The sequence below is a fragment of the Paralichthys olivaceus genome, chromosome 10 (genome assembly GCF_024713975.1).
Source record: "Paralichthys olivaceus isolate ysfri-2021 chromosome 10, ASM2471397v2, whole genome shotgun sequence".
Taxonomy (NCBI): Eukaryota; Metazoa; Chordata; class Actinopteri; order Pleuronectiformes; family Paralichthyidae; genus Paralichthys; species Paralichthys olivaceus.
This window is the reverse complement of record NC_091102.1, coordinates 6,259,226-6,283,824: the sequence shown is the minus strand read 5'-3', so window position 1 is coordinate 6,283,824 and position 24,599 is coordinate 6,259,226. Positions and strand designations below refer to the sequence as shown.

Here is a 24,599-nt window from a genome sequence, read left to right as displayed (position 1 = left end):
AGATGACATTCACTGTCTCCAGCTTCTACAACATGAAGCGTTATTGTGTTTCTTTGTCATAACTTTGTGTCGCTTGATTTCTGACTCATAGATTCATATCAGAATAAAAGTAAATAATAAAAGCACAAATAAATGACAAAACACAGACCAAAAATATAGTGTGAGTCTTAATGACAACACAATTTTCTCTCTTTGTAATGATTAAATGATCAAATAGTGGAACAATCAACGATCAAAACCTAAATATATGAATGAATATTGATATAATATCGATCAGCAGACAGGATGCATCATAAAGACACAGAAACATGCGCTCATCAAAAGTCTTTGAAACAACATGCACACTTTATTTTCACACCGAGTGAGCCATCGCTCCGACGGACACGATCTTCACCAACAGCCATTTCGCATTGCCATTTCCCAGGATGCAGCGCGGCCATCACAACAACATTTCGCCATTTCGGAGGCAGCGGCTCTGCGGCGGAGGAACTAGGTCAGCCGAGGCGGAGGTGGTCACGTTCTTCCCCGGTGAACGACCCTCTCTGTCTCCCCCCCACCCCCGGTTGCTTCACCGTCGGGCGGCTCGGACACGGCGCTCCCATGCGCGTTCTGTGGCCGGTGCGGATGAGTTTCTCCAGCCCGGGCTGAAGCGTCGACCTGCCAGCTGTCGGATTTCCCTGCTAACGGCGAGCTAGCTGTAAACAACAAGGTACGATGTCCGCCTGCAGGAGCCGCGGTCCGGGTGTCTCAGCGGGGAACGAGACGTGAATGAACCGCGTGTTTGTGTTCTCGCACGGAGGCTGGTTACTAGTTAGTGAGCGAATCAAGCTAACGGTGAATCCCTGCGTCGCTTTCTGTAATCCCGCTAACTCGCTTTAACCCAAACGTCGGTGCTGCTAAGCTAGCTGCACACCCACCCAGCTAATGATGTAAACCTACCACTTCACGTTTAATCTCAATTCACAGACCGCTGCACAGACAGATATACTGATAGATACAACATGGTCAAACACAAGAGCACAAGAATAATACAAGTGAGTCAACAATAAGTTCACTGCAGTGAAATGAAAGTCCAGCTAACAGAACTACTGCATAGAGATGTGTATAAATGGAGATAACGACATATTGAAGAAGCAGGTGATTGAACGACACAAACAACCGAGGCAGAGTATTGAAGCCAAATATAAATACAGGTTTAAAGATATTTAACTGAAGCATAGCCTGTAAAATGATGGTACTGGAGATGTAAGTGTATTTAAAAACAGTGCAAGGAGTAAAACTTAAGACTACATATTTATATATAAAATCAAATAAAGACAAACATAGGCAGTAACAGTGACAGTCTGGCTGCTTGGTAACACGGTGAATGCGTTGATCAATCTCATGTCACCATAGAGTCTTATGGTCGTAGCTTGTTGTCTGAATCTTCTATAAATGAGTGGATGAGCAAATCTGAGGCAGATGCCGTAACACAGGTTAACTGAATGCTACTGCTAACTAAGCTGGTATTATCCCACAATGCTCAGTGATGATGCACAGAAGGCCCTGTCCAGTCAGATTCAGTGATCTACGCATGTAAAGAAGAGGGTTCACCGGGAGGTCACAGAGATCCAGCTGCACAGATTAGTCAGCTGACCAGTGGTTTAACAGCAAAGGTGGCTAAAGAGAAATCTGCCCTGCACATGTCTGCACGTTGATAAACAGCAGAGCAACTCTCACTCCTCCAGAGAGCCAGTGCAGGATGTGATCTCACTGTGTCAGCAATAATAACCCACTCCATCCACACAGAGAGGGATGTCAGAGGAGGCCTGCAGTGCATTAACCCCTCATCACACAGATGATTAGAGAGTTCAGCGGTGCCCAGACTGTAAACACCGGCCTGCAGAGATGTGGGGAAAAAGTGATACAGTCAGATGAGTCATGCTTCATCATATTCTCCACCAGCACACGTTGTCTACATTAATGTTTGGCCCTTTACAGTGAGGGGGGGGGGGGGGTCTGGTGGTTGTGCTATGGTGTCATTTTGTGGATGTTATTTAGTTCCACTTGTCCCCTATGATCACCTCCAGGCTATGACATGTCAGTCCTGATGGGAGTGGTCTTTTCCAGTGCGGCAGTGCCCCCCGTCCATAGGGCGCACAGGAGCACAGAATTGTGTCATTGTGTAAAAATGCTGTGACTCATGTGCTGTGGCCTTTGCAGTCATTTGAAACATATGGACAGTTTTGGACAAACAGTAGACTGCGCTCTACTTCACCATCATAAAAAACAATTGAAAATATGTCTTGGAAGAATGATGTTCCATAGCTCCAGTAGATCTACTGAGACGCACAATAATTGGTAATGTGCACTGAAACTGTTCTTGGATCTTAGGTGACAAATAAAAAATAAAAAAGTCTTATGTGTTTTAATTTGATGTTAAGGTTAACACATCATTCAAAATCAAGCATAATTAAACACTTTGATTTTATTATTCTGTCATTGAGTTATCATCATAATAATCTTTTATTTCACCCTTGTGCAATAATGTTGTAAACCATGTGTGTATTTGTAGCTAGGAGTTCTTATCTAAATGTGATTGTGTATATAGTGTGTATCACTCTTTTTTTCTATCAAGTTGCTGTAACAATTCACCAAGATAATAATTTTTTATGTAGTAAATAATTCCATTCCCGTCTGTGAAATTTAAAAGTTAAATGAATATAAAAAGGGTCAATATAACACATCATGTACATAAAGTGATGTCTCTTAACTTGTTTTGCCATGTTGGATTTTACCAAGCTGCTGCATCTCTATGTTTCAGGATGAAGCGGATAAAAGGAGCTGAGGAGGGCAGCAACGGCTCCTCTAGCAAAAGCCCACCAGAGGCACGCAAGAAGGTTCGGAAGCAGTTGAGCGAGGATCCAGAGGCCGTGGCGGCCAGCGACTGGGCGCTGCTGCCTCAGGAGCTCCTGCTCCACATCTTCCAGTACCTTCCGCTACTGGACCGAGCGTATGCCTCTCAGGTGTGTCGGCGCTGGAACCAGGCGTTCCACATGCCTGAGCTGTGGAGATGCTTCGAATTCGAGCTCAACCAGCCGGCAAGCTCTTACCTGAAAGCCACACATCCAGATCTCATCAAGCAGATCATAAAGAGGCACTCCAACCACCTGCAGTATGTCAGCTTCAAGGTGAGACAGCAGCAGCACTTGTCTGTGCAGAAATATGCAACACAAGCGATGTCTTGAATCTTGGTTGGTGATTCTCCAGCACCATTTGGGTTTATTTAAACTGTGTTTTTATGTCCTTCACGTGTTTTCTGTGTTTGTACTTGCCAGGTGGACAGTAGTACAGAGTCTGCAGAGGCTGCATGTGACATTCTTTCACAGTTGGTGAATTGCTCACTGAAGACCTTGGGGCTTATCTCTACAGCCAGACCAAGTTTCATGGAGGTTCCAAAGGTATAATTAACATAAACCCAATACTTTATGATGTCCTGTACTTCAGATTCAAAAGGGAAGTCAGTAGAATGTTTTTTAAAGCCTACATCCTCATGTTGTTATACAGTGATAATGCATTTTCATAGTGGTATTCTTAAAGTTTGGCTGAGTGTGTTTGTACAAAGGACAACTTTTGTATCCTCATCATATCTAAGGACGGTGCTGAAAAGCAGCGTCTGTTCTTGTGCACGACCAAGGACAAATTTGTAATTAGTTCCACAGACTCATTAGGACGCAGGATGTTACTTTCTTATTTTGTCACATTGCACACTGAGGTCACACGTGTGTATGAGTTGATGAACTTTTAACACACACTGGACATGTATATAGTTTTTGTCTCCCGATATTCTGTACATCTCAGTCTTTAGGACATTTTAAATCTGCAGAGCATCTGCAGAGCATCTGCATGCTCAAGAGATATCAGAGATGTCAGAAATTGCTGTACCTGGCTTTTCTCTGACATCTTGTCTAACCTCTTGCATTGAGTAGAGTTTGTTATGGTCATGGGTTACAGCCAGTGATTGGGGCATAAACTTGTTTCTTAATCAAGGGGACATTTAGATCAATAGAGTTGAATGGGAGAGAGGCAGATAGACAAAGTGCTGTGCAAATCAGGCTTCTGGTGCATTTTTGCCCAATTTCTAGATAAATAAAAATGTAACATTGATATCTTATATCTCATATCTGATCTTAGTTATTTATAATTCAGTGCATCATTTCCCCCCCTCCCACAGTCTCACTTCATCTCGGCTCTGACTGTGGTGTTCGTCAACTCCAAGTCGCTTTCCTCGCTGAAGATTGACGACACGCCAGTCGATGACCCATCTCTGAAGGTGCTGGTGGCCAACAACAGTGACACCCTGAAACTGCTGAAGATGAGCAGCTGCCCTCACGTCTCCCCCGCAGGTCGGTCACAGTAAAGACTCCTATGATTCACTGCTCAACATAAGAAGCAGCTTTGTCCTTATTTTCTATTTTAGTGGCCAAACATTTTCAATCTATGCCTGCTTTGCACTCAGTCATTTGTTTTTAATTTCCTGCTTTGAGTCACAAGGCTTTTAAGTGTTTTCCACTTGGTGTAATTATCTCTCTGCTCTCATACAATGTTGTCAGTTCACGTGGTGGACGAGCAGACATCACATGACATATTATAAATGAACTATTGTGCGGCTTTCAAGTTTTCCCCTCTCACATGCATTTTCCCTGGAACTGTTTTTAATTGTCAGCTATGATAATGATGTTGGTTCAACTGCAACTTCTGGCAAATATTTTTAGGAATTCTGTCTTTTTTAGTTGGTTAAAAAAAGTTTGTTTGTGTTTTAAAACCACAATCTGTATTTTTAGGAATCCTGTGTGTGGCAGACCAGTGTCACGGGCTGAGAGAGCTAGCACTGAACTACCACCTCCTGAGTGACGAACTTCTGCTGGCCCTCTCCTCGGAGAAACACGTCCACCTGGAACACTTGCGTATTGATGTGGTGAGCGAGAACCCCGGCCAGCACTTCCACACCATCAAAAAGAGCAGCTGGGATGCCATGGTGCGGCACTCGCCCAAATTCAACCTGGTCATGTACTTCTTTCTCTATGAAGACGAGTTTGGACCTTTCTTCAACGAGGAAATCCCTGTCACGCACCTCTACTTCGGCCGCTCAGTCAGCAAGGAGGTCTTGGGCCGCGTTGGCCTCCACTGCCCCCGTCTGGTGGAGCTGGTGGTGTGCGCCAACGGCCTGCGCCCTCTAGACGAGGAGCTGATCCGCATCGCGAAGCACTGCACCCAGCTGTCGGCCATTGGCCTGGGGGAGTGCGAAGTCTCCTGCAGCGCGTTTGTGGAGTTTGTAAAGATGTGCGGCCGGAGGCTGTCCCAGCTCTCTATCATGGAGGAGGTGCTGATTCCCGATCACAGGTACTCCCTGGATGAGATTCACTGGGAGGTTTCAAAGCACCTGGGCCGGGTCTGGTTCCCAGACATGATGCCGACATGGTAAAGTAAATCCAGAGAGCAGTTCAGTACGTGAAGCATGTGGCGCAGAACACATGGCCTCCATGTTTGCACTGAAAAGCCTTTAAATGCTCAGCTGTAGTGGAATGTTTGGTGCCATCATGGAGGGCATAGACTTGCTGAACCCCTTTGTAGCGGAGAGTGCAGCTCAGGGGTATAGTGCGGCAGTCGACTGCTACACAATGTCATGTAGTGCAAACACCACAGTAATCTCTGCGTGGTAGTTTGAAAACAGACTGTGGAATCCGGCTTTTTCTATTGAGGAGACGGCACTCGACAGCCCAGTGCAGCAGGAAATATTTGACAAAAAAAGCAATTTTTAAACTGCAAACTGACATAATGTGGACATTGTAGCCTGGTTATGATAATCTATTTTCTGAGAGGTGCGTGTGTGTGTGTGCACGCGTGTGCTTTAATGTCTTTTGCAGTAATAAGGTACATGATTGCATGGTGTTACACTACCACTCTGCCTACCTAAATCCAGTCTGCGACAGCAACTCTGCACTCTAACACAATATGGCATTGGAGGATTTCCAAATGTCTGCAATGTTATTTGTATATAGGATGTGTCTGGAGGGGTCGATGGTGGGTTCACTTAGATTTGCAGAAACTGGGTCCTTCGCCTAATTTTACACAAATTTACAGGTCTTTCTATATTTGTGTTGTGAAGGTGAACAATGTCAATTGATGTCATTTATTTTATTGCAGATATTTTTTACCAGCAGTGTACATCAACTGGCTTGACAAAATGATATTCTGTTTTTAATAAGCTTATTTCCTAAGCACCTCACATGAATACCAAATAATCACTAGGACAAACCAAGTCCTTCTGCTTGACATCAAAAGCAATGAAACGTTGTTGTAATCAACTTGTCTTATTTTGACCCAGATCTAAATGCTGATTGTTGACACTGTGCTGGGATCAGAAACCAAGAACTATATATTGAAGTACTGAATCTGTAATTACTGATTTTTAAAAAGAAAAAGCAGATAAATAATTCTATGTAAATATAAACCCTGCACCGACACGTCTGAATCTTACTCAACAGATAGACGAGTCTCTGCAGCTATTTGCTCACAGTGCAATCCGAGAATGCAAACGCAATCACATTGTCTTGCAGGTGCATTAAATGAATATATTTCCTATGTAAGTTTCATTTGTAACTTCTGCTATTTGCCTGCTTAAGCTCGAAACCTGTCGTGAATATCTGCCCTCCTTGTTAGCCCACACATTGCTCTGTGTCATGTTATCACATCGTACCTGCAGGAAAGGAAGCAGATCATTCACCCTTCTCATAACAAACACCGTCTCTCCAGATTTCCTTCGTGCTCCCATTCCCCAAAAACATCCAAACCATTTCAGTAAATAGAGATTTGGCAAGTCAGATGAGTGAAACATTTTTTTTTCCTTTAAGAAGGAAGTCAAATGCATCTGTATATAAAACGCTGTGTGTTTGATTATTATGAATAGAAATGTACTTGTTTCTTTATTTCACCCTCTGTCTGGGTTGATGGATCTTTTTCATTCTATCACTAGAGAAGACAGGCTGTGTAATTTATTGATGAAGATACTGCTTTTGTGATTCATTTGTTTTTTTTTTTAGTTATACAGAAAGAAAGAAATCGTTATAACCAGCAGCAAGATTTTGGTTTTATTAGTTCCACTTCCATCTTTGTGGATTTGTTGCAGGCAGGTGGTTCAAAAGTTGTGACTTCACTACAAAACAGTTTTTTTTTGAATGTCATTAATCAATATAATGGAGATTAAAACAAAGATGTAGCAAACTCCATTTAGGGAATTTGACCCTGCACTCTTTATGCAGAGAGGGGCCATCATGTTAAGAATTTGTATAAAAGAGAAGTTTGTTTTGCAGCAGAAAAGCACTAAAGTTAACAGTCACCTGAAAAAATTTAAAACTTCAAAACCCTAGCTAGGATCTTCTTAAGGGATCTGTAGAAATGGGTGGAGGGCACTTCAAATTGCTTGCAAAATCCAACCTTTTTGACTTATGACAGTTTGTGTTACTAAGAGCCGCAAAGTTGAGTTTATGTTTTACAATTTGTAAAATGTAGCTTTTGTAAAATGTTGCGAGTAGTGGACAAACTTTTGGACGTCGCTATTTGCCTCTAGGATTTATGTTTGCTTTTTACAACTTCTGCCAGATTTCATTCCTTTTTTCTTATTCATCATTTTCATTTAGCCACTTCATGAAGCCAAACAGTAACACAAACTAAGGCACTTCATTTGCAGGATAACTTATATAGTTTATCAATAGCATGGGTCTCTGGTCACTGCAGTAGATACCTGTGCTGAGTGTCTGTGCTTTCGTACATTAGCATCTGAACGGTACAGTAACATATCGCCTGATTATTTTCTATTAATTTGTGCAGTGTATTTAACAATGGTTATGCCAGCAGCTTCAATCTGAGGTTGTGTCTCAATAACGCTTCTGGTCAGAATCTTTTTTCTGTCTTGATTTGATTTTATCGGAAAAATTCAGTTGAATAAGTTAAACACGTGAATGCTGATCAGAAAGTTTATTTATCTTTCATGATAAAGATGCAGGTTGACAGTAATTCCTCCGGTAAGTTTTATTTGGAATAAACTGGTGTTGATGATGCTGTCCTTTAGTGTTGTATGGCAAATGCTTTGTCTACTTTGCTTTACTGGTCACCTGTCTTGAAATTACAAATGTTTTGGATATGTGATCCTGTACTGGTAATAAAATTTCTGAATGTACTCACTGTCATTTCATTATTTTCCAAACACTGAAGCACATCATAGTGCTAATCATAATTAGCTCGTGCTACATAAAATGTGTGTGAGTAAGTCAGAGGTCTGTTGTATGAAGAAGGAAGAAGTCTGTGAGGCCTCGAGGATACAAACAAGTGCATTATGGTGAGAAATACTGGACCACTGAGCAAAATCAGCTGGTGAACATCATTAATCTTCACCATCAAAGACATTTCCTTTGGCTGTCGACAATTATTTCAATAATCATTTAAATACTTTATCAAAATACAAAAGCAACATTCACTGGTTTCTGCTTCTCAAATGTGCCATTTTCCAGCTTTTTAATTCTTGCTCATATGTCTGCACTTTAGATGATCGGTTGATCGACTGATTCGTTCATGCAGGTGGGACGTTAAGGCAAAGGCACCTCTTCGTATGTAATCTGCACATAAGGAGGTTTCATTGGCAGATGCCAGTACTCAAAGTTGTAGTAGAGGTAAAAGCTCTTGTCCAGCACAACCTTTTTATACGCCTCCAGTAGACTGATGGCGAAGTCTATAAACGACTGGTGCGGCCGGAACGTGTGGTAAAATTTACGGATGTCCGTTGCCAGGTTCTTCAGAGCGGGCTGACCGAATATGGCGCTGTCGTTACCCAGGTAACTGGGCTCTCCGCTGTACAGGTAGATCTTGGTGTAGTTGGTCTGTGATCGACTGGAGAGTTTGGCTCCGAGCTCCGAGAGTTTCCTGTACGTGCGGTGGACAAACTGGGAGCAGTCGTAAGACTCGAACCACACTGTGGCATTAGGTCCGGGGTCAGAGCGAACTGTCCACGTCTCGTAGTAGATCCCGGTCTCGTTGTCGTCTTGGACCCACTGAGCCATGTCATTGAACTGGTTCCCTGGAGAAAGAAGAAACAATGAGTATCGAGCAAAAGCACCAATAAATATCACTTTGTGTTTGTACCACAGAACCAGAATTGCATTCGAAGGTTTAATTATCCTTTTATCTGTTAATTTGATATTGAAATTGCTTTTTTCTGGATCAAGAGAGGTCTTGTAGCTGTTCCCAGAATGCAATGGGGTGAAGTGGGCATGGGAATCACCACATGTTTTGGGCTGTGGGAATTTTGCATCTCGATGCCAATGAAACATCAAATCTAGAACCTTCTTGCTAATAGAGAGCTGAGCTATTGTGTCTCCAAAAAGTAAAAAAAGAAATAATGTAAAATGCAAACCAAGGTGTTAGTCCATCTTTCAATACTCTGACTTCTCTGCCCTGTATTTGTATTCTGCTTCTGTTTCTGCCCCAAACACGAAATAAAAAATACAGTTTTGATTCTTCAGAAAGCTTGAGAGTTGGGAAGTGTTTAGCAAGTAAAATCTCAAATATGACTAAATGATGCACTTTCTGGGGACTACTTTCAGCTGTGGATTCATAAATAATCGAAAACACATCCACTCGTATTCATATGTCCTCACCAGTTATTGCTCCTATTTTTTCCAATGTGCCGTTTTGTGACCAGTGTGGGTCGTCGATGCCGTCGAAGAAGCAGGCGGCTCCCTGGTTGCACCAGAAAGGAGCGTGAACGTCGGGTCGGAGGTGAGGGAAGGTGCAGTTTCCCAGCTGAAACAGCTCATACCACTCCATGGTGTAGTTGGCCCCCGTCTCTGAGCTGCTGAACCCAATAGCATCGTGCATGATATGCTGTGAACCAATCAGAAACATTATACTGGCTCTATGAGAGGAGGAAGTGTGAACAGTTTTAAATATAGTTGTACATTTGAGTTTTTTGCACTTTCTTTCTGCACAGATGTTTCCAGGATTTGTTGGGTTATTTTTTGTAGATTGTTTAAAATATATATATATATATTTGCACTAATGTTGCTTGTCATTTAAGGTTTTAAATGATGTTCTGCAGCATCACCAGCTTGTCTGAGGATCGACGTACTTACAAATTTCCCCAGCAGATCTCCGAACTTGAATTCCCACACAGGCGTTTGCAGTCTATACACTGAGATCACATCAGTGTCGCTCATGTAGGGAATCTGTCCGTCACGGTCTCCGGTGGGACAGAAGGGGAAGAGAGCTTCGCAGTAGGAGTCGGCAGCAGGACGACGATCAAACCGTCTGAGGAGGACATGAACCGCACCACAGGTTTTATACGAGTACAGAGGCTTTTCTTTTACATGGTTATGATCACATGAGGTCTTTCCTCATGATAACAATAAAAGCATAATTAATTTTATTTACAATTAAACTTTCTTTCTAAACATTATATCGATGAATCCCCAGAGTTCAACAACCTCACAACACCTAGTTAAAGTAACGTGTGGTGGTGGTGGTCCATGAAAATGTTTACAAAAGTCATTGTTAGTGTTCAGATTAGTTGTTTCCACTTTTTTGAAATGTTCATGATTGTACCTTCGTTTCTTCCACAGGTAAAACCTGTTCATACAAAACAAGTATTATAAACTTCACCTGTACTACTCTTGTTGCAGAAAATACTTTTTTTTTTTCGTTTGAATTACTTGAATTTAGTTTGTAGTTAAGATTCAACTCAGATCTACTTTTAATTACTTAGTGAACGTGACTGCACAGATTCAAATGTCTGGTTTGCAGCTAAATAAACGTGAAACACGTGAAACACCAGTAAGTTAAACGATCTCCTGTCGTCGGAACTTTCTCCGGACCTGAATTTAACCATCAGTCACATGACGTCACGCCACACAGAGGAACGCGCTGCAGTAATGGAGGAGTGTCGGTACCTGTAGGGAACCGGCCACCGCTGCCGGACATTGTCCCCGAGCTGAGCCCCGACACGAAGAAACAGCAGCAGGTGTAACAGACACACAACCGACCCAGCGTGAGACATGTTGTTTACTACAGACACGACCGACTCACTTCCCATGATCCTTCTCTCTCACTTCCGCCTCCCCGCTCACGTGCTTTTGTTGATCACACGACATCACATGATCCGGAAGAAACTAAAATGTGAAAATACTAAGAAACAAACAGGGAAATAAATAAATACAAATAAAACAGACTTCATTTTTTCATTCCGAATCTATTTTAATTGCAATTTATTAAATTAGTTTATATTTTTTCCTGTAAATTAAATTTTTTTTACACAAATTTATCATTTTACAATTTCTGTCCCTTTCAGGCCCGATGATCAAAGTTTGACACAACTATAAAAATGATAAGTATGATATTAATTTTCTTATAGTGTCTTCAATTAATTATATTATTTAAAATAATTCACAGAAAAATAAATAAGTGCATGAATAAACGATGTTAATATTGACATGAATATTATATTTGTATGTATTATTATTATTATTATTGTTATTGTTGTTTTTATTATTTTCTAACAAGAGTAAAACAATCACTGCAAATAATGTTTTTCAGAATAAAATACAAAATATAGTAAGAAGTATAACTGCACCTTTTGTCATATTGTGTTAATCGGCTTGTTTTTTCCATAGAATGTAGATTTTTTAATTTAATTTAATTTATATTTTTCCTTCTGCTTCACTATCACTGAACACCACTTGGTTTATGAGGTCTACACTTTACACCACACGGTGGCGCTACAGCACTGCGGACGCCTGTGTGCACGTGTAAAACTTGCAGCAGAAGAAGAAGAGCTGGCCGATAAGGGGCGTCCTCTGCGTGTGTCCCTCCGCCATGCTGTTTTCTGTGCTGCGGCTCAGTGCTCGTCACCTCCGGACCCTCAGACCCGTTCACACCGTCTCCAACAACTGTTACTCCGCACACATGGCGAAGCGCGTGGCCGTGGTGCTGGCGGGATGTGGCGTCTATGACGGGAGCGAGATCCACGAGGCCTCCGCTGTCCTGGTTCACCTGAGCAGAGGGGGGGCGACTGTAAGTGTGTGTGTGTGTGTGTGTGTGTGTGTGTGTGTGTGTGTGTGTGTGTGTGTGTGTGTGTGTGTGTGTGTGTGTGTGTGTGTGTGTGTGTGTGTGTGTGCGCGCGCCAAGCGGCAACATCCCGGGCTGAGCGCTGAGGCCAATACGGAAGTGCAAATAACTGCAGTTCACTGGGTGGCCACTTGAGGCTGGCTCCAAGAGGGAGTCAATTCCCATTGACTCCCATGTTAAAAAGCCCGACAGTCTATGGTGTGTACCAGCAGAATATCTGTAATTTGATCGGTTGTGTTGTTTTCATGTTGCTGACGACTTGTTGCATGTGTGTGATGTGCATGTGTTCCTCTTTTGTGTAGCAATGACGTTCACTGATTTATTGTGAAAGTGTTGCATGAACACACACACATTGTGCATGACTGTAAATACTTGTAAAGGTTCACGTACTTTGGTGTAAAATTATTCCGTCTGGACTATAATGGCTGTAAAGTGTTTGTTTATTTGTTTGTTTAGTTTGTTTACACCTCATGTACTGAACTGATTCGTACTAAACTTGGTGGAGGGATGGATGAAAACATTTACTATTTGTAAAATGTGCAGATCATCATCTGGCAGAAGAACATGTTTGGAGTTCTACGCTTCCTTGTGATGACCTCGTCCCCTTTGCCTTTACTCCTGCAGGTGAACATGTTTGCCCCCAACATTGAGCAGATGCACGTGGTGGATCATCTGAAGGGCGAACCATCTCAGGAGAAGAGGAACGTGCTGGTGGAGAGCGCACGGCTGGCTCGAGGAAACATCCAGGACCTGTCGAAGCTCAGCGTCAAAGACCACGACGCCGTTATCTTCCCAGGTGTGGTCGTAGCAACATGATTTCTTTGTCAGTCTAAATTCTCTCCTGTCTAGACGCTGATTGTATAAAATATTCTCACCTCACTTCTGTTGTGATGATTGTCAGGTGGTTTCGGGGCAGCGAAGAACCTGTGTACGTGGGCAGTTCAGGGGAAGGACTGCTCCGTCAACGAGGAGGTCAAGGCGGCGCTGCAGGCGTTCCACGGTGAGGGCAAACCCATCGGACTCTGCTGCATCTCACCTGTGCTGGCTGCCAAGGTGCTCCCTGGGTGTGAGGTCACCGTCGGCGTGGAGAAAGACGACAAGTGAGTCTGACCAAACCAGATATTCCTAGTTTTATTACTTTGAATTTTATTATAAGACAAATGTTGAGATCTGTCAATGTAGCAACACTGAAGTAGAAGTTTCACATGATGAGAAACAGGAGCTGTAGCGATAGGGGATGAGGCCACAGTGTTCGGGTCCTGCCAACCAATCACGGGTCAGTCTTAGCTGTCACTCATGATGTTACAACCCAGGTTTATATCATCAAGTTACTATTTACAACCAAACTTTCTCAATAAATGACACAGAAACCTTTATTTCACGTGTACGTTCACTTTTTAGTTTGGTCCATATGATCCACTAACATGGAGGAGGCAGGGTTTATGACATAAACTGTCCCCACCAGGGGGCGATTGAGTTAAAGTTTGACTGCTGTATTTGCCAAAGTTGTCTTATTTTTGCCAAATTCAGATTTCAATTCTCGAAAGATTTGCTCAGATATTTTGTCTTTTCTTTTATCTAACAAAGATCTTCCTTCAAGTAACTGAACACTGTTTGGTCCTGCTCTCTTCACGTCAGGTACCCAGACACAACCGGCACCGCCGAGGCCATCAACCAGCTGGGCTGCAAACACGTGAGCAAGAGCGTCGGCGAGAGTCACGTGGACGAGAAGAACAAGCTGGTCACCACCAGCGCCTTCATGTGCAACGCTCCCATCCACGAGATCTTCGACGGGATCGGCTCGATGGTGCGGGACGTGCTGAAACTGGCTTGACTTGACTGAAACTCAAATGAGATGGAGATGGTTGCCTGCCGAGCTGATTTTTAAGAAGATAAAGCATCATCGCTATTAGAAGCACTTCCAGATACTCGTTGGTAGAAAAAATCTGCACATCATCCAGGATTATTTGTTGTTATGACAGAGATCTGAAGCAGTGGATCAGTGTCATAACAGCAGAACTGATCACATGAAAATCTATAGCAAGTAGAGGATTGTACAAAAAAATGCAATAAAATGAAAAAGTCGACATTTTCAGTTCATTTAATTTTTTTAATTTTTATCTTCCACCACAGAAGAAAATTTACTACATTTAACAGAACAGTTTATCAGAAAATTAGAGAAGTATATTTGATTAACAAATAAAAAAACGTAGATACAGTACAAGCTGTGTTACTGCTCGTGTGTCATCCTCAGATATGAACCCAGGATCGAACATTCACTCACTCGTTCAATGTTTCCGATCACATCGATCGTTCCCTCCACTCCCTCTGTGCACAACACTGACGAAGCGTTAACTCTGAACTTATCCACCAGGTCCTTGTGACTCAGTGGCTTCTTCCAGTGGCCGTAAAAGGTATCGCACCTGGCTGTGTAGCTCTGCCCCTCGACTGTTTCTACCTCAACCTCGCAGTACATCTCGTCAAAGCTGGGCCGGTTGTCCTCAGGCGTCTCCACCGTCACTCTGGACAGGAGCTCCTTCAGGGCGGGTCGGCTGATTTGAGCTTCGCTGAAGGAGGACACCGTCACTTTGTCGTCCAGCAGCGCAGAACAGGCGTTGAACTGAAACGAGTGCCTGGCCTGGTGCTCTGTGGCTGGGGAGGAGCAGTCAATGTACTTGGATGGAGGAACTCGCAGCGTGATGTGCCGGATGTGCCTGAGGTCAAAGTTCCTGTCCGCTTTTACAAGCTTCCCTCGAGCTGCCAGAGCTGCATCCACGACCCAGTGCATCCCCAAGTGAGCGGGAATGCTCTTGACAGCCACGTCCTGATCTTCCAGAATCCATTTAAAGCCACTGGAAGCAGAATCTGGCATCGCTGAGGGACTGTAGTCTTTGTAGTAAACCCCAAACCCCCGGTCCAGATCCAGGATGGCCGGATTCCCCTCCAGTCCAATCTGAGCCAGCTGAGCCGCCTCCAGGCCTCTGCGAGCTGCGTTTCCTATGTGGAGGGGCTTGGTCTGTGTGGCGGCGTTGGCCAGGGGGGCCCCGGCAGAGGAAGCCGCGATGGCCAGAGCATGAATGCACTGTGTGGGGGACAGACCCAGGAGCTTTGCTGAGGCTGCAGCACTGCCCATCACCCCAACAACACTGGGAGGGTGGAATCTGGGAGACAAGGAGGAGCAAACTATGAGGATATATCCAAGTTTAATAAGTCATAGCTAAGGCTTTGATTAGCACAGTTAGTCAGTGATTTTTATTTTTATGTTTGCTTATTTATAGAAATGAAAAGGTCCTTTTTTTTTTTAAGTCAACATTTCTCAGAGAATAATTAATGGATCTTGGTGATAAAAATGTTTAAGGGACTGATGTCTATGAGGGGGCAGATCCCAAATCTTTTTTTAAAATATAGTTTAAATGCACAATCTACTGGAGGACACTGTTTCCTGTTTCATCAAATACTGTGATTATCTCAAAATAAAACCTGTTCACCGCCCCCACTTCTAAAACCAAACCTATGAATACCACTTGAGGTAGGTGTTGGTCTTTATGTAATTTAGATGAATCAGCTTCTCAGTGCTATAATATCTCGAGTCCACACTAACGTTCAATGAGACAGAAATGGAACTCAAATTTGGGGCAACATTTGAAAGTTCCTCACCTTTCAGGGATGTTGTGCGCCTCTCTGGAGAACCTCATGAGTCGGCCCTGCACCTCGATGCCAACATTGAAGGCCAACAGCAGGTCGAGACCGGAGGTCCGGCTGGGCAGGGCCTCTACCAGGGCCAGCAACGCAGGCAGCACGGCTCCCGAGGGATGAGTAGCAGGGTGCCATGTGTCGTCAAAGTCCATGGAATGAACCTGCGGTCGTAATAATCAGGTCGAAACAGCACCACACCACATCTTTGTTTTCTGTATATGATGATGCTCTTATTTAAACAAACTTACAGCGATGCCATTGACAAGTGCAGCGTATTGAAGAGGCAGAGTGATGTTGGATTTACCCCACACGCTGCTCCTCTCTTCAGACATGAACCGCTGCAATCACACAAATCAATATAAGGGTGGGTGCAATTAAAAAGGGACGTAAGTTTAACCAGCTTCCAGGAAACACAATTCTGCACAAATGGCAAAACAAGAATGAACTTCAGTCGAGAGCATAACTAAGGCCCAACATTCTCCTTTAATCAATCACACTGCTCCAGGTTTAGATTATTAAATTTTTTTTAACAAGATCCTCACATTCATTCCTGGTGAAAATGGTGAAAAGCTTGTTCCATCCCTACAAATTAAAAGAGTGAAAAAGTTCCTGAAGTTGTTTTTGTGTAATCATGCTTACAAACAAACAAACAAACAAACTCCTTGGCAGAGTCAATAAGTTGTTATCAATAGATAAACCTGTAGTAAGACCGGAGACGTGAAAATGTAAAAGGAATGAAACTAAATAGTGGATCACTTGGTTTCATTCAATTCAATTTTATTTGAATAGATCATTATAAACATTATCTCCAGGCACTTTACATAAAACAGGGGTTGGGAACCTTCTCTCTGTCCAGGGCTGTTTTAATTTTAATAACCTTTGAGGGCCATAATAAATTACTGTTTATTATGAATCCACACGATTCACAAGGTCTCGATTTGATTCAATATCTATTCAGTTAAGTATATATCATTGTACGATACCAGTTTTGCTTGGACGTGTGTAACTGTGCAAGGAAACCTCTAACTTGGTTTGTTATTGAAAATATGAACCGTTTCAAAGACCAATGGATTTACTTCTTAAGAAAATTCAGTCGGACATTAGAATTCAAAATGATTCAAATATATTTGATGAATAAAACGAATAAATGATTATTCGCTGTTTCAGGATCAGAGCAGAAGTATCGTGTCAGAGTCTCTGAGTGCCCCCCCCCCCCCCCTGCTGACCTGCTCTCACTCTACACCTCAACTATAAACACCGACACTCATCACAGGTTATTAGGAACTGAACTCTCCTGTTTAATCTGTGTTTCTTTGATTCAGCTCCAGGAAACGCTGGAATATTAACCTAATACAATGCAAAGCTAAAAGCTCATGTAAATCATAACCGCCCCACCCTGTTTACTGAGCCGGTAACAACAGAGCCAGAGAGTCCGTTTTATTCACTTTTGTGGTTGTGTGGTTTATTTTTCATTAAAATATCCTTATTCATCAAGGATATTTGAACATTTTCAAAATGAAGACAATATCATTCATTACAATAACAAGCCTAACTTTATATTTTTAATAACACACCAGGTAAGAGGTTTCCTTGCACAGTTACACATGTCCAAGCTAAAGTAGTCATGTATAATAAAATATCCTCAACTAAATAGATATTGAATCGAACCTTGTGAATGGGGATCGATTAATAATAATCAGTAATTTAGTTTGGCCCTTGAAGGACGTTATGAAAATTAAAACAGCCCTTGATGGAAAAAAGGGATTTTGGATTAAGTGACCTGATGTTTAATAAACCACATTTTATCCTTCTATTGTTTGGTACCAATATAATATATTACATATTTACTTTTATTAGATTGAATGTATGACTCCTCTCCTGTTTACTTTTGGTTTCATTTATTCATAATGGGGGGGCAGACACAGTGTCTGTAGGATATTGTGGGGGTGACTCTGCTCCTGGTCTCAACTCTGGACTGTCATGGTGTTGACTCTCAATAAACTTCATTCAAAGTGGGATGAAAGCCGCCGGCTGCTCTTGCATAAGTACACACAGAATCAATATTGATTTTTGTTCATGTTGTTACTGCCGACGTGAATAACAATCTTACTGTATTTACCCTCAGCCAGCAGTTTGAAGCATGACTCTACGTTCTGGCCCCAGTAAAACATTTAACTGTGTTCGCCGGTGTCGCTAACTTCTATATTGTAATACCTTATCAAACAGTTGACTGTACCTGGCTGTGCGTGAGAGCCTTGTTGAAGACAGCTGTCCTGGTTCCTAATAACCCAACACCCAGGGTGTCCAGAATCATCCTTTTGCTCCTGTTAATCACTCCATCTGTCAGCTGAGCGGTGCTGAGTGAATGGACCGCAGCTCCAAAGCTCTCTGTTATACCCTGGTGAGGTGAAGCAGGACCAGTCAGTCCAAAAACTCTCACAAACCAAACTCCAGTTCAGAGACTAAGAAACTGAAAAATGCAGCGTTTATTCGTTTAAAACATGTTGTGAAATGCTGGAAAACAATATGAGAAAATCTGTATCAGAAGAAAAGGTAAATGTGTGATACCTTGCGAAGCATTGTTGCAGCTCAAGTATCTCGTCCAATGCCAGATTATTAATGTGCAGACGCCTTTTATATGCCATTACACGATCTGAGGGCTGGACTACCAACTTTCCAAACTGTGTACAAACCCCCAGGATGAGAAATAAGACGTTTTACATAACTGGTCATCATACTTGATTCTTTTATTTTCACCTCTTGGTAGATGATGTATCGGGAAATCCACTAAACTGCTTTTCTCTGCTTTGTTTTGATTTTAAATGTCTGAGTTTAAAATCTCCATTTAAGTTCAGAAGGAGAAGTGTTTAAAACGTCAGATGAGGGTTGACTTGTCAGGCTCTTTCACAACCCGTTTTGTCTTGAAATGACAGACGGTGGGAATTCATTTTTTTGCAATGGGAAGTTCTGAACAGGGAAGTTCTCGAAAAAATTACCCACTGACCATCACAAGACAAACAGCTGTCAAACAGCTAAGAAACTGATAATGACCAACCTGCAACTCGACTTCTCTTGTAACAATGCACAAGGTTTGTGATGACTGTCACCCTGCACGGACACAACACATCATATTCAAAGCATGCTCCTATGAAGGAAATCTAACCAAGATATAATATGACACTAAAAGTTAATAACAAGTCTATTAGAGGTTCCCAACAACAGCCAACAGAAAACTGGAGATGCAGCTTTTGTAAATTATGCTCTGAAGTTGCTGAACAGACGGCAGCGAGATATCAGAGAAACTGGTTCAGTAAACTACTTAAAAAGAAAACTTAAAATACGTCTCTTTACTAGATCTTGTACTTGCCCGCACTCCTGCACTTTTATCACTTTTTTTTGGATTTTATATATTTTTATTTTTTATTTACTTTACTTTAACATTTCATTTTAATCTGTTCTTTTATGTGAATGACAAATTTTCACATGATTTTATTTTTATTATTACTTTTTCAATTTTATTTTAGCTACTTCAGTTGCATTTCCCTCAGAGCTACAATGGGTGTCACTCTTCCCATATTTTCCTTCCGCTGCTCAAAGCTGAATAACTTGAACCAGCTGCATGATTTGCGATCATGTGTGTTCCTGTGGGATTTGAAGAAGAAAAAAAATCCTCTCATAAATGATTTGATTCAATAAATAATCTAAAGAGCTGGAGAACAGGCTAGATCTGTATTTATACTGAAAAGGCCAAGAAGAAACGAATGACACATAATCACATGTAGGTGTTTTTATGATTTAAGTAATGCTGGAAGAGACTGTCTGTCTCTGTGAGTATTTCTACTTATATCTTTGCAAGGACCATTTTGAGCATAGAACTTACAGAGGGAGGATATACAGGGGGAAGTTAGAGTTAGTATTAGGTTTAGGCTCAGTTTATAGTTGAGCTTAGGTTTAAGCATTTGATTGTTACAGTTAGAGTTAGAATTAGGTTTAGTTTAAAATTTGCTACAGTCAACTTTACACATTGAACAATAACACTTGACTGTGTGTGTGTGTCTGTGTGTGTGTGTGTGTGTGTGTGTGTGTGTAGTTATGGCAGCCAATTTTGGCTCAATACCATCATTGTGAAGACATTTTGACGTTGTGAGGACATTTTGGCCTGTCCTCAGATTCAAAGGGCTGTTTGAGGGTTAAGACTTGGTTGAGGGTTAGAATTAAAGCTCTGTGATGATCTAGGAAATGGACTATGATTATAACAAGACTGCTTATTCTAATCAATGTTGTAAATACTGTTATTTTGTTGATGTGTTCAGTTTTACCCTCTGTTATTAGTTGTTGGTATCGTTTCACTGTGGAGGGATAAGAACAGAGGATGTTGCACCTTGTTAAACCTCATATGAGACATGTTATGATTTGTGAATATGGGCTATACAAATGAAATTTGATTGATTAATTGAATTAGGTTTAACTTTAGGGATTTCGTTGTGATAAAGTCAGGATGAGGGGCTAGGGGGATGCATGATGCGTGTGTGTGTGTGTGTGTGGGGGGGCTCATACAGGACAACTCAGCCATGTAACAGTTAAATATTAACTTAACAGTCAACACGTCATGCACGCGCACTCACGCACGCGGTAAGCCCAGGCTTCATAAACAAGCCGCAGCCTCCTCAGAGTCTCCACTGATCCCACATCAGTGCAGCGGCGCACACAGCAACATGGCACTGGCCGACACTGAGTGCGGAGGCTCCGGCTGCGGGGACTCCGGCTCCCCGTTCACCGAGATCATCGAGCTGAACGTCGGCGGACAGGTGTACGTCACCAGGCACAAGACTCTGGTCGCCGTCCCGGACTCGCTCCTGTGGAACATGTTCAGCAAGAAGTCGCCCAAGGAGTTGGCGAGGGACAGCAAAGGGCGCTTCTTCCTGGACAGGGACGGCTTCTTGTTCCGCTACATCCTCGACTACCTGCGGGACCTGAACCTGGTGCTGCCGGACTACTTCCCGGAGAAGAGCCGGCTGCAGAGGGAGGCTGACTTCTTCCAGCTGCGGGACCTCGCCAAGCGGCTCAGCCCCCGGGTGAGTAAGGATAATTCAATCAGCGAGGAGATCAGCCACAGCGACACAGAGGAAGGCGCGCAGCTGTGCGGCTCCTCCGTGGGCATGGAGACTTTACGCGCGATGTCGATCACCGGTGCCATGCGCTCCCCGTCCCTGGACTCCAGAAAGTCGGGCTACATCACGATAGGATACCGCGGCTCCTACACCATCGGGAGAGACATCCAAACCGACGCCAAGTTCAGGAGGGTGGCGCGCATCACGGTGTGCGGGAAGACGTCCCTGGCCAAAGAGGTGTTCGGGGAGACGCTGAATGAGAGCAGGGACCCGGACAGGCCCCCGGAGAGATACACGTCCCGGTACTACCTGAAGTATAATTTCTTAGAGCAGGCGTTTGACAAGCTGACAGAGGTGGGCTTCCACATGGTGGCCTGCAGCTCCACAGGCACCTGCGCCTACACCAGCAATGATCCAAACGAGGACAAAATCTGGACGAGCTACACTGAGTATGTCTTCTGTCGGGATTAAAACTACCCACGTCGTGTTGATGTGCATATAGACATAGAGGGGGGTGTGAGTCTTTAAAGGTGTTGCATTTGGCAAAAGTCGAGAAACTGCAAAAACATATATGTCCCCATTATTCTTTAAATAGCCAAGTAGCAGTATTAACCCACTCTGAGGTTAACCAAGGACACAGAACCCCCCCAAAAAAGATGGAACTCAACAGTATGTCAAGAGAAGATTATGCAGTTTGCATTATCAAAGCGAGCAGAGTCAACCCACTCATCCTAAGGCCCTGATGCCTGGAGAGGACCAATACAATGCCATCATCTCTATTTCATGGAACTGCATGTCAACATTTCAGTCACATCTGACCGCTGTGTGAACTGAGCAGCGTCCAAGAGCAGACAAGCAGCGATTAGTATTCAGTGTCATTGTAATTTCTAGACTTGCTTGATGACATGTTTGGCCAAGTCCTGTATCACCAGAATATGATCTTGTTGCAGTTTACATGACATGATTGTAAGTGTACGTGCTTGCCTGGTAGAGTTGTGTTGTTAAACCTGTTCAGATGAAATAAAATCTTCTACTCTGTTATTCCCAAGCCCTGTTGCCAGTCATCCCATCTTCTTCTTGTTGAACAAAGTGTATAGTTTAGCACAATACTGGCACCCGCCGCTCCTCGACCATCTTTACTCATCAAAGCGTCTCGCCCTGCTCCAGAAACCAGAAACTTTCCAGAAACCCAGCTCAACAATATCTGAGTTCTTGACTGATGCCAACCATGAACTTTCCTTGGCTCTGACTTGCATCACTCTTGCAAACTGCTCTTTCTGTTTTTCTGTCCATCTCCACCCTGTTATTAAATCACACAAGAAAGAAAACCTCCATCTCCTGCGAGTAAATATTGCAGGAGGATCCTTCGCCACCGATTCTGTCACACAAACTCAGCCGCTTGCCGTGCGGATGCAAAATAGTGCAGCTGTGCACACATGATGTCATTATCATTTCAAGTGTAAATAATGAAAGGGTCCAGCTGCACACAAATAGGAGGGTAGGGTCTGCCAGGGCCTGTGGATGAATGGGGAGATGATTGGTGCACCTCAGCTGCAGAAGCAGAATTATTTGACTGTCCTGTGTACAGCAGCCTCAAATTATGTGTGTTTCATTCAAAACAATGGTGAAAAAATGCCCTTACATTTAGAGCCATGGGCGGAATTATGGACGATCAGGGGCTTATAGAGCAGAGGCAGTGATGTAACCTCCGTGGGGGTCCGGGGACATGCTCCCAGCGGGAAGGTCGCTTGGGATTCATGTGGTAAATACATCAGCTACACTCAAATGTGCTGTTTGGACAGGAATGAAAATTATCTGTGGGAGTTTGATCTCACTGGGGATCATCGGAAATGAGTTTGACACATGAGAGAAAGAAAATCAAACTAGGTTAAACGATGGCTGGATTCCATTTGGCTGCTTCCGCTCAAGAGGTCCTGTCTGCGGAACCCATGAACTCAAAAGAGCCTTAACCTCCTGTGCTTTTCAACCTGAGAAAAAAAAAAACGGTGTTGGCTCCATTTACATGAGCATTAATAGTTAAACAAGTAAGTTAAAAATGTTAAGAGGAGAGCTTTCACTGAGTCTATAAATATAGTTCCATTATAGCCAAGTAACATTATTACAAAGAAGCTGAAATTAAAGAAAGTAAAGGCTCTAATATCTATAGTATCAATGCTTTCCTCCCTAAGAATTCTCTATACTTGAGTTAAGCACTAAGACTCAGAAAAGCACACTATACTTGGAAACCTATATTGGTCCTGTGTCTTGCTTGGGTATTTCCAGGAAGCTCAAAATTGACCGTTACCTCTTTTTTTGGTCTCAATATGACAGAAGAAAAAAATGACAGAAGCAGATGACACACAGACTTGTCGCAGGCTGAAACATTGATAGTTAACTGTACAGATCACGGCCACAGCGGTGGTAGATGTGAGAATATCTGAAAATAATTCTTTGTTGCATTTTTAACCTGGTAACATTCTTGCTGTAAATGTGGTACATCTTTCAAAATAAAGATGAAATTTGAGATGAAACAATCTAGACAGAAAATATCTCTGTATTTGTTTCCTATGATGTTCAAAAGAATTAAGGATGATTTGGGGATTTGAACCCTCATGCCAACCCCTGCATGATCCAGCCCCCCCCCCGCCATTAATATTTGATAATATGTTCAAAAGCTTAAATTATTATAATTTTTTTTATCTCCACACGGTCAATGATTGTTGTTGTTTGTAACAGCCGTCATTGGATGAATGCAGGGAAAACACCCAGGATCATGTCACCAGTCCGTCACAGATATCAGCCTCCAAACAATCACTGACTCACAGCCACATTTATACGCAGAACAGTATGAATCTGCACCACACTTCAGGAGCGTGGGAGGAAACACATTTCAACATGTGCAGCAAAGGCTGTCATTCACTGCTGAACAAATCGTTCCACAGATTTAGCAACGGCCCTACAATCATGCATATATTAATAAAACATGCTTCAACAGTAAAAACCAAATCGCCAATAAAACCATGAGAACCACTAAAAATGAAAACATGATATATCATGATATATGATGGAGAATATCTTGGAAAATCTGTTTTCTGAACACATTTCTGTTGAACTTAATTTTGACCTAAAAGCTCCAAACATGAATCCTTTGGTTAAACAATCCCAAGTAATATTTCCAACAAGTTTGGGGAAAATCCATCCCAGTGTTGTTGACTTATTATGTGCATACACACACAGGGGCCAAAACATTGACGGCTGACAAAACAACCAATGAAATTCTAGTTATAACATTGAATTATGAGAAGAAAATATGAGAATAAGTTTAACAGTTTAGAGTAAATACACATTTACAACAGATTTCAGTTGCTGAGATTTACCATCAATCCCTGTGACTGTGTTGCTTTTCAGTAAAATGGAAATACAATGAACGGGTTGTCAGGTTGAGTGATGAGCAGAAAAAAAAGAAGGGAGCCATGAGACAAAATGAGTCGAGGACAGACAACTGGAGGATAAAGAGCTGTCCACTACCGTTACTGTTCTTTCCTTTCTCACAGTCTTATTTCTATCTCTTCAATGTGCGTATGCTCTGCATCGAGCTCCCTGACTCGAGTCTCTGCAGATCAGCACTGTTTGAATTCC

The 24,599-nt window shown here is 42.6% G+C and overlaps 5 protein-coding genes across 6 annotated transcripts; 3 read left to right on the top strand and 2 right to left on the bottom strand.

Moving 5' to 3' along the window:
* The first annotated feature begins 412 nt into the window (after positions 1-412).
* On the top strand, positions 413-8,218 carry fbxl3a (F-box and leucine-rich repeat protein 3a). Its single transcript, XM_020100700.2, has 5 exons — positions 413-709; positions 2,804-3,170; positions 3,318-3,440; positions 4,214-4,385; positions 4,824-8,218. The coding sequence occupies exons 2-5, from the start codon at positions 2,805-2,807 to the stop codon at positions 5,462-5,464; spliced, it is 1,302 nt and encodes a 433-aa protein (XP_019956259.1). The 5' UTR covers positions 413-709; position 2,804; the 3' UTR covers positions 5,465-8,218.
* Positions 8,002-11,761, bottom strand: cln5 (CLN5 intracellular trafficking protein). The gene is made up of 4 exons (XM_020100701.2): positions 10,980-11,761; positions 10,167-10,341; positions 9,693-9,918; positions 8,002-9,112 (listed from the first exon to the last, which is right to left on the bottom strand). The coding sequence occupies exons 1-4, from the start codon at positions 11,120-11,122 to the stop codon at positions 8,625-8,627; spliced, it is 1,032 nt and encodes a 343-aa protein (XP_019956260.2). The 5' UTR covers positions 11,123-11,761; the 3' UTR covers positions 8,002-8,624.
* A 140-nt stretch (positions 11,762-11,901) lies between these two features.
* On the top strand, positions 11,902-14,240 carry LOC109646775 (glutamine amidotransferase-like class 1 domain-containing protein 3, mitochondrial). The gene is made up of 4 exons (XM_069532673.1): positions 11,902-12,099; positions 12,778-12,949; positions 13,055-13,253; positions 13,792-14,240. Exons 1-4 carry the CDS (start codon positions 11,902-11,904, stop codon positions 13,985-13,987), a joined length of 765 nt encoding a protein of 254 aa, XP_069388774.1. The 3' UTR covers positions 13,988-14,240.
* On the bottom strand, positions 14,239-18,762 carry acod1 (aconitate decarboxylase 1). 2 transcript variants are annotated; one of them, XM_069532670.1, is made up of 5 exons: positions 18,418-18,762; positions 18,086-18,247; positions 16,098-16,187; positions 15,811-16,010; positions 14,239-15,314 (listed from the first exon to the last, which is right to left on the bottom strand). In XM_069532670.1, the coding sequence occupies exons 1-5, from the start codon at positions 18,427-18,429 to the stop codon at positions 14,384-14,386; spliced, it is 1,395 nt and encodes a 464-aa protein (XP_069388771.1). In that variant the 5' UTR covers positions 18,430-18,762; the 3' UTR covers positions 14,239-14,383. The 2 variants fall into 2 exon arrangements, with proteins under 2 accessions (XP_069388771.1, XP_069388772.1); XM_069532671.1 differs by having other exon boundaries at positions 16,098-16,855; positions 17,454-18,247; positions 18,418-18,461.
* Positions 18,763-19,342: 580 nt separating this feature from the next.
* kctd12.1 (potassium channel tetramerisation domain containing 12.1) lies at positions 19,343-22,008 on the top strand. Its single transcript, XM_069532672.1, has one exon. The coding sequence runs from the start codon at positions 20,565-20,567 to the stop codon at positions 21,429-21,431; it is 867 nt and encodes a 288-aa protein (XP_069388773.1). The 5' UTR covers positions 19,343-20,564; the 3' UTR covers positions 21,432-22,008.
* Positions 22,009-24,599: the final 2,591 nt, after the last annotated feature.

Bases quoted from the DNA above. Each gene is read 5' to 3' on its own strand.
- fbxl3a (XM_020100700.2), top strand. From the start codon at position 2,805: ATGAAGCGGATAAAAGGAGCTGAGGAGGGCAGCAACGGCTCCTCTAGC. The intron at 3,171-3,317 runs GTGAGACAGCAG...TGTACTTGCCAG, and splicing joins TGCAGTATGTCAGCTTCAAG to GTGGACAGTAGTACAGAGTC. The intron at 3,441-4,213 runs GTATAATTAACA...CCCCTCCCACAG, and splicing joins GTTTCATGGAGGTTCCAAAG to TCTCACTTCATCTCGGCTCT.
- kctd12.1 (XM_069532672.1), top strand. From the start codon at position 20,565: ATGGCACTGGCCGACACTGAGTGCGGAGGCTCCGGCTGCGGGGACTCC.
- cln5 (XM_020100701.2), bottom strand. From the start codon at position 11,122: ATGGGAAGTGAGTCGGTCGTGTCTGTAGTAAACAACATGTCTCACGCT. The intron at 10,342-10,979 runs GTACCGACACTC...TGTCCTCCTCAG, and splicing joins CGGTGGCCGGTTCCCTACAG to ACGGTTTGATCGTCGTCCTG. The intron at 9,113-9,692 runs GTGAGGACATAT...TTCTTTCTCCAG, and splicing joins AAAAATAGGAGCAATAACTG to GGAACCAGTTCAATGACATG.
- LOC109646775 (XM_069532673.1), top strand. From the start codon at position 11,902: ATGCTGTTTTCTGTGCTGCGGCTCAGTGCTCGTCACCTCCGGACCCTC. The intron at 12,950-13,054 runs GTGTGGTCGTAG...GATGATTGTCAG, and splicing joins CGACGCCGTTATCTTCCCAG to GTGGTTTCGGGGCAGCGAAG. The intron at 13,254-13,791 runs GTGAGTCTGACC...TCTTCACGTCAG, and splicing joins GGCGTGGAGAAAGACGACAA to GTACCCAGACACAACCGGCA.
- acod1 (XM_069532670.1), bottom strand. The intron at 16,188-18,085 runs GTACAGTCAACT...GTGTGATTGCAG, and splicing joins AGGCTCTCACGCACAGCCAG to CGGTTCATGTCTGAAGAGAG. The intron at 16,011-16,097 runs GTAAGTTTGTTT...TTACGACCGCAG, and splicing joins CACTTGTCAATGGCATCGCT to GTTCATTCCATGGACTTTGA.